The sequence below is a fragment of the Hipposideros armiger genome, unplaced genomic scaffold (genome assembly GCF_001890085.2).
Source record: "Hipposideros armiger isolate ML-2016 unplaced genomic scaffold, ASM189008v1 scaffold_1536, whole genome shotgun sequence".
NCBI lineage: Eukaryota > Metazoa > Chordata > Mammalia > Chiroptera > Hipposideridae > Hipposideros > Hipposideros armiger.
In genome coordinates, this window is record NW_017732886.1 from 23471 (window position 1) to 32554 (window position 9084).

The 9084-nt window shown below is 37.6% G+C and overlaps 1 gene segment (V, D, J or C); it reads left to right on the plus strand.

Moving 5' to 3' along the window:
* The first annotated feature begins 573 nt into the window (after positions 1–573).
* LOC109377760 (T-cell receptor alpha chain V region CTL-L17-like) lies at positions 574–1390 on the plus strand. The segment is given in 2 exon segments: positions 574–720; positions 883–1390. Coding segments are annotated over 2 exon segments (441 nt in total).
* The last annotated feature ends 7694 nt before the right edge of the window (positions 1391–9084 follow it).

The window sequence follows — 9084 nt, forward strand, 5'->3', positions numbered from 1 at the left end:
CACAGGCAAGGCCAGCTTAGAGGGGCAGAGTCTGAGATAACAGGCACTGGAAATATCAAATGATCTCTCTTATTGTAAACTTTGACTTACATGTTGCTTTTAGAAAGAGTTTTCCTCCATAACAGAAACCTGGGGATGATAGATTTAGCTGAAAAGGAAGGTTTTGTAATTTCTTTAAGAGAGTGAATTTTGGCATTTTCCTGTTTTCATGTACTTAAACCCAGGCCATTGTTGAATAACTATCAGCATCTGCCTCTCTCCTACATGTTAATAATGACTCATTAGTGTGCACCGATATAAACCTTGATCTCTACATTCTTACTTAACCTCTGATTTAAGACTTATTTTGTTTGGCCTATTGTTGCCTTTACGTGTCTGAGTCCCTGAGAAGCACAGGGTAAGAGAACATTTACCCAGTGCGATCAGTCGTTACGGATGTGACCACAAGGTGGTAGTGCACCTCTGCTGATACAGAATATGTGAGGGCTCATTTCAGTGGATTCTGAATGAATGGCTAAGACAGAAGCAGGGCCTTTTTCTCATTGGCTGTGTAGACAATGTGAGGAACCCTTATGTTTGTTAGAGAAAAGAAGAGATAACTTGACACTAGAAGTAGCTCCCCTGGCTGTAGATTGCAGGTCCACAGTTGATCCTAAATGGGAAGAATGCTGAAGAAATCCAGTGGAGCTTTATTCATGTTCTTGTGGCTGCAGCTGGAATGTGAGTTGAGGCTTTTTGGAAACAGTTTATATTAGTGGGTATTGTTTAGAAGGCAACAGTGGCTTAATCTGAGTTTCCTCTAGTTGCTGTAGAAAAAGACAATTCTGAAGCATAATGATGTGGTAACTCTTCTCCTTCCTCTGACTTTTTCTTTCTGCACAGGCGTCAGCAGAGGAGAGAATGTGAATCAGCGTCCTCCTTCCCTGAGTGTCCAGGAGGGAAGCAGCTCTGTTATGAACTGTTCTTATTCTGACAGTGCCTCAAACTACTTCCCTTGGTATAAGCAAGAAGGTGGCAAAGGTCCCCAGCTCATTATATCCATTCGTTCAGTTAAGGACAAAACCAAAGATGGAAGATTCACTGTTTTATTGAATAAGACGGACAAACAGCTCTCCCTGCACATCGAGGCCACCCAGCCTGGAGACGCAGCTGTGTACTTCTGTGCAGCGAGTGCACATTGCTTCCCAGGCACCTGCAACCTGTACGCAAACCTGCGAGTGGAGCCACTGCTCTCTTTTGGGACAGACCTTAAAGCATAGATAGTGTTTGTCATATTTTGTCTACAAGTGGAAACTAATGTGTTGGTTGTTAAAAACACATAGTAAGTACGTTAGGCTCAAGATGATCCAGGAAGGGTTAGAACATTTTCTTGGATGACTGTTGCTTAGTGGATTTTTTTATGGAATTTAGTTATATTTTATTTTGATTTTTAAGTTTTAAAGATGACTTTACATTTGTTATTCAAATTCTGGTCCGATAAATAAAACCTTAACATCGATATCACAATCTTTATTAGTTATAGGCTCTTAATCATTGTGTTTTGAAAACAGTATTTATTATTTTTCTGATATAAACCATTATATGCCATATATAGAAATCATGTATAATATAAAAGTATGAAATTGATAAGTCTGTAATCACATAATATTGCTAATATTTATATTACTTGTTCCATCAATTTTTATTGTAATTAGTATCGTAATTATTTTCACTCAATGTTATATCTTGAATAGAGCATTCTCCATTTCATCATTCTTCTCTCCCAATAACTGTTTAATAGTTCTGTGAGATTTTAATAAATTTCAGTTTTATATTAATTCTTTTCTTGTATATTTGTGGCACATTTGACAGTTCTTTCTTTGTACTCTGACTACTTTCTTTTAAGAAAATATGACCTTTGTTTTTTTTAGAACCCAGTTATGGTATGTATTATTTGTGTGTTTGAAGAAGCAGGATAAGTAGTGATTTGAGAATGTGATTTTCATTTAAACTCACTAATCTATTCCTTTTTACCAAATTCTATATGTGTCTGTTCACACTCTCTCATAATTTTAGACCAGAGTTTTGTATTTTTCACTGCCATAGCTGCAGTAACCAAAAACTTTTTTACGTAGTTGATAATCAATAGATCTTTGTTAAAGGAAGAAGGAAAGGTGACTTCTACTAATTATTCATAATTTTAAATTAAACTTTGTGATATAACTACATTTATAAATTGATTTATGAAAAACAAAACTGTTACCATGTATAGTAAATTATTTGATTGTTTAATATACTATTTTTTTCCATTTGTATCTATCTTTCTTTTTCAATAAAGCTCTGTTGTTCTAAGGTAATTAAATTTATTCATTGACTTGTGATTTTTGTTATCATGAATGAAATCCTTCTTGCTGGGGTGTGTGGTTAAATTTTTATATGTATTTATCTGCCACCTGACTATTATTTCTGGATTGCACAAAGACATTAGAATAATGGTTAGAGATAGCTTGTTGCCAATCCCTCTGCCTCATCTTCATGCTTTCACTGAATTAAACTTTTTGTAAAGTTACTACTTTTGGTGTTATAGAAAATCAATGGAATGAAAGATGTTGCATAAATACTTCATTCCTTATCCCTCCCACCCCTGGTCAAGGTTAGGTTATTTTCAAGATGGCTTATTCTCTCTCTGAGGATGGATATAATTATTGATTGATATGGTGAGATGATTTCTGTTGGCTGAGCTATGGTTGTTAGTTATTAGCTAAATGGTTTGTTTTCATGAGGAAAGTCATTAAATTAGGTTTATAACATCTGAACAAGAAAGGTCCAACACCTCAATGGCTTATATTATTTCCCTCACTAAACCACGAGCTCCTGTGCAGTAAATGCAATGTGACTCTTGATTGGTCCATTTCCTATAAGTCTGATGGTGTGAGAAGGATGCATAACTTCTATTTTATTTGTTTATTCTTCTTAAACCAAGTTACAAGACAGAGAGGGTGCAATTACTATGGACTTAAATGCTTTAGCATACTCAGATGAGAATTTATTTATTGGAAGAATGATAAATGCTAGTCAGAGCATGCAGAATCAGTACATACTTAGACACAGTCAAGCTTTAAATCTTCACCTAAGACATAAAGGTTGGTTTTCTTATGTCTCAGGGCAATTTGCAATACACTTTATGGCCTTTACTTGATCCCACAAAGCCAGACTGGGTGTTAACAGCCTGCTTCTTGCTTGCCTCCCTAGGGTGGTGCAGGCTGCTCAAATTGGTGTGGTTTCTTCCAGTCCTGCAAAGTGGGGACCTTTCTGCACATGCTCACTGAAGCACATGTACAAAGGCTCACTGTTTTTCTTTTAAATTTATTAAATTTCTTGTGGTAATATCAGTTAACAAAATTATATAGATTTCAAGTGTACAATTTTATAAGGCATCATCTGTATATGCATTTTGTGTTTACTACCCAAAGGCAAGTCTCCTTCCATTATCATATATTTCACCCCTTATGCCTCTTCCACTTCCCGCACACTCTTTCCCTCAACCACCATACTGTTGTCTGTGTCTATGAGTTTTGTGTGTTCATTTGTCTTGTTTTTTTGTTTGTTTGTTGCTTTCAGTTGTATATATCGCATATGAGTGAAATCATGATTCTTGACATTTTCTGTTGGACTTACCATAATATTCTCAAATTTAATCCGTGTTTTCACAAAAAGCGTATTTTATTTTTTCTTGTGGCTGAATAATACTCCATTGTTTATACAAGGTGTGACAATTAACTTCACGAACTTGTTGCAATGATATTGCTAACCGTTTTTTGTTACCAGAGGGATTATTCATTATGAATTTATACAAACTGGACAAACAGTTAACCAAGTTTACTATTTGGAAGTGCTAAAAAGAATGCATAAAAAAGTTAGACATCCTGTAGTTTTCACCAAGAATTCATGGCTCTTGCATCACAACAGTGAACCAGCTCACATGGTACTGTTTGTAGGGGGGTTTTTAGCCAGTGAACAAATAACCGTATTAGAACACCCTCCCTACTCACCTGATCTTGCTCCCAATGACTTATTTCATTGCCCAAAGATAAAGGAAACATTGAAAGGAAAACATTTTGATGACATTCAGGATATCAAGTGTAATACGACCACAGCTCTGAAGGCCATTCCAGAAAAAGTGTTCCAAAATTGCTTTGAAGGGTAGACTGGGCACTGGCATTGGTGCATAACTTCCCAAGGGGAGTACTTAAAAGGTGACTGTAGTGATATTCAGCAATGAGGCATGTAGCACTTTTTCTAGGATGAGTTTGCGAACTTAATTGTCTGACCTTGTATGTACCACATCGTTGTTATCCAATCATATATTGAAGGACAATTTGGTTGTTTCCCATGTCTTGGCCACCATGCATAATGCTGCAGTGAACATTGTGGTACATATATCTTTACAGATAAATATTTTCAGATTTTTGTGGTAGATACCCAGGAGAGGGATTGCAGGGTCATATGGGTGCTCTATTTTTAATTTTTTGAGGAACCTTCATGTTTTTCCATAGTGGCTGTACCAATTTACACTCCCACCAGCAGTGTATGAGAGTTTCTTTTTTTCTACAACCTCTCCAATGCTTGTGATTATCTTGTCTCATTGATAATAGCCATTCTAACAGATGTCAGGTTGGGATCTCTTTGTGGTCAAAGCTCACTCTTGTTGCCCTCCTGTGTGCAGTGGTAGCCAGCCACAGGGTGGATGGTGTGTGGTTGAGGCTCTGAGCCTTGGGGGTGCCTGTGGGCAGTTGTGAGCATCCACAGGCACCGCATCTCCAGCAGCTTATGGGCAGGTTCCTAATGGAGTCTGTGGTTAGTAGGAATCTTGTCCCTTTATTGCCCACTGAGAACCCTGGCAGCTGTTCTCTCAGGTGCACCCAATTCCCAGTTGGTCAGCACACCACATTATTCTGGATGAAGCAAGAAAGAGATGAGTCTCTTAGACAGTGTCCCCAAAGGGGAATCAGGTGCTTCCTCACATGCTCTCACTTTCCACTATGGGAAAAACCAAAGGACTAGAGGATTATCTTGGCACTGAGGTGTGCACATTGCAGGGTCAGATGACTAGGGTAGAGTGAAAAGTTCCTCTATGCTTTTCAATGCTTCCAGTCTCAGATATTTTTGCTCTCACACAGTGTGCTTCTCCCACAGTGTAACTTCTCTACTGGGCTCCTGGACTTCCTCAAAAGTTCTCTAGTGTACGATTGTGAATGTTGGTATTTTTGGGGCAAGGAGAAGATGGCAGATAACTCCTATTTTGTCATTTTGATCTCAGTGTTTCTAATTTTTAATTTTAAATCATCACATAGAAAAATTGCATATTTTTGGTGCACCGGTCTGTGAAATTTGAATACATTGTATAGATCATATAACCAACACATGATCAGGATTCAAAAAATTTCATTGCTTTCCGAATTTCCTTTTACAGTATTTTTGTAATTACACACTCTCTTATTCTTAAGTCTTGCAAACATTCTTCTATTCCTCTATATTTTTATCTTTCTAAGAGTGTCATATGAATGGAACTATATAGTACAAAACCTTTTGAGATGTCTGAACCTTGGTGAGAGAAAGCACATGCCACCAGGCATACACATGATTTCATCTCTGCCACCACGCTGTTTTTTCTAGCTTGGTCTTTTAAACTATTAAGTAAACTTTAAAGGCATAGTTCATTATTTTAAGTGTTTAAATTCTTATTGATGAAGATTCACTCTAGCAGTACCAATTGGGGTATAGTTATTACTTTACTTTTCCAGGTCTTGGCATTCAATGACATATCCAACAATTCTACACTAGCAATGGCTAGTGGGGTGTGACAAATAATTTCTTTGTTTCACACGGCTTATCCCCAAACCTTGTGATTGTATCTTTTTTCTTTTAGGATCTAATGTTGCCCAGAAGATTACTCAAAGCCAACCAGCAGTGTTAGTGCAGGAGAAGGAGGCTGTGACCCTGGACTGCACATATGACACCGCTGAGAGCAGTTATAGTCTATACTGGTACAAGCAGCTCAGCAGTGGGGCAATGATTTTCCTTATTTGTCGAGATACCTATAACCAGCAAGATGCCACAGAAGGTCGCTACTCTTTGAATGCTCAGAAAACAAACAATTCTGTCAACCTTGTCATCTCAGCTTCACACCTGGAAGACTCCGCATTGTATTTCTGTGCCCTGAGGGAGCCCAAAGTGAGAGGTTTGTATCAAAATCCCAGGGCTCTGCTTGAAGCATCCACCTGTGTAGAGACCAAGGCCAGGAATTGCCATCAGAGACAGGAAATGGTGAGGTCTGTGGCAACATAGGTGTAGGTAGTGTTAGCTGGCAAACAATCTAAGAAAATACCTCTCTAGGTTCACATACCATATCTAGAGTTATCATTCATCAAAAAGTTTGGTTTGAAATTGTTTGTTAAAGACATGGAGCAGCCACAATAAACAATTTGCCATTTGGTGATAGATTAAGCTAGAAAAATTGACTAAGAATATTCAGAAACATCTGACTCAAAACCAGTACAAATATTAATATGTGTGAATTGTTGGATTTTCAGATCAATTTTTCCATAAGTGTTTAGGGAGTATATTTTTTTGTTACAGGCATTGTGTTTAAGGAAGACCATGAAATCTGTCTGTGCTTTTCCTCTTGTGGTATATTATGCTCTTATATACTGTTTAATGAATAGGTTTTCTTTAGATTTGTTAGTTGAGTTAAGGGTACTCTCATTTATTTTCTAAGGTGCCTACTACGTGACAAACTTTGTTCTGATGCTCTTTCTGTCTCACTAACACTCTAGCATGGAAGAGCTCAGTTCCATAATGTAGATTTACCTGCCTCCCACCAAACATTCATAAAAAGATCAATAGTTAGTGCTCTAGGGGAACATTTTGAATAAGCAGAGTGAATCATCTTCTTTCTATGCTCTTGCCTTTCATTTCACTGCTCCTCCCAAAACATTTTTGCCATCTGGTGGCTCATTTGCATACCCTAGGTATCTCTTTTTTCAATCAATGTTCCGCAGTCCAAAATCTGCCTTCTCTTCTATTTCCTATCATCCCCCCTCTAACCCACTTCCTCAGTGCTTTAAATTTGGAATGATAAAGTTTTGTTGCTAAGTATATTTGCATTTGGAAAGTAGATTTGTAGAATAGAAACCTGAAAAGGTGTGTCTTCTATAAATATTTTAAGTTTTTGAAACTTTTTATCATTTTAACATATTTCTTAACCATTTCAACAATTTTTAAGCGTATAATCCATTGGTATTAAGTCCATTACATTGTTTTTTTGTTTTTTGTTTTGTTAGGGACAGGATTAGGCTCAGGGTTAGGGTTTAAGAGTTAAGATTAGGGTTAGCATTAGGGGTAGGGTTAGGTTTAGGGTTATGGTTAGGTTAAGCTTAGGGTTAGGGTTAAGGTTAGGATTTAGGGTTAGGGTTAGGGTTAGAGTTAGGGTTATGTTAGGGTTATGGTTAGGTTTTGGGTTAGTGTTAGGCTTAGGGTAGAGACAGTTTTAGTGGCAGTTTTACTGTTAAATTTAGAGAATGGGTTTGGTTTAAGTTAGGGTAGAAACACTGTTAGGGTTAGGGTATGGGATAGGGTTAGGGGTAACATTAGGGACAGGGTTAGGTGTAGGGACAAAGTTAGGATTAAGGTTAGGGACAGGGTTAGGGTTATGGTTAGGAAAAGATTAATGTTAGGAAAGGCTTAGGGTTAGGATTAGGACATGGTTAGGGTTAGATTAGAGACAGGGTTCGGGTTAGGTTTGGTTTAGGTTTAGGGTTATGGACTGGGTTAGGGTTAGGTTTAGGAACAGGGTAAGGGTAAGGTTTTGGACATGGTTAGGGTTAGAGTTAGGGACAGGTTAGTGTTAGGACTAGGGACAGGTTTAGGGCTAGGATTTGAACTACGGTTAGGATTCAGGTTACCATTAGAAACAGGGTTACGGATATGTTAAGGACAGGGTTAGGATTAGAGTCAGTTTTAAAGACAATATGAAGGTTAAGGTTAGTTACGGTGTTAGGGTTACAGGTAGGGACATTGTTAGGGTTAGGCTTAGGTACAGAGTTTGGTTAAGGTTAGCGTTTGAAACAGTGTTAGGGTTAGGGTTAGGGACAGGGTTAGGGCAACGGTTAGGAAAAGTTTAGGGTTAATGACAGGGTTATGTTTAGGTTTAGGGGGAGAATTAGTTTTAGTTTTTTGTTTGTTTGTTTGTTTTTGAAATTATGTATCTACCTTTCTTTTTTTTTAATTTTTTATTGTTAGTTTCAGGTGTACAGAACAATGCAATAGTTATCCTTTTCACCCTCACAAAGTAACAACTCCCCTCCCCGGCATCTACTGCCCTCCTACCCCCGATATCATGCTTATCTATTACAATTCCATTTACTCCATTCTCACTCTCTACTCCATGTCCCATGACTATATGTATATATAATTGTAGTTAACTTACAATATTATTCAACATCAGCTTCAGAAGTACAGTGCAGTGGTCAGGCCTCTACATCGACTATAAAGTAGTGTCCCTAACAAGACATGAGTCCATCTGGCCCCCTAAGAAATATTTACAACATTATTGATTATATTCCCCAGACTCTCTTTTCTATCCCTGAGGCCATATTGTAGTTACCAATTTGTATTGTCTCATCCATTCCCCTTCTCCTTCATCCCCACCCCCTCCCAACTAGCAACCCTCAGTTTTTCCTCTGTGTCTCTGAGACTATTTCTGTTTGCATTTCTCATGTATTCAGTTTTTTAGAATCCATGTATAAGTGAGATCATATGGTATTAGTCTTCCTCTGACTGACTTATTTCACTTAGCATAATGTTCTCTAGGTCCATCCATATTGTTGCAAATGGTACTATTTCCTTCTTCTTTATAGTTGAGTAATACTCCATTGTGTAAATGTACCAAAGTTTCTTAATCCAATCATCTGCCGATGGGCATTTTGGTTGTTTCCAAGTCTTAACTATTGTGAATAGCGCCTCAATGAACATAGGGGTACATATAGTTTTTCAGATTAATGTCTTGGGGTTTTTTTTTTTTTTTTTTTTTTTTAGCTGAGCCAT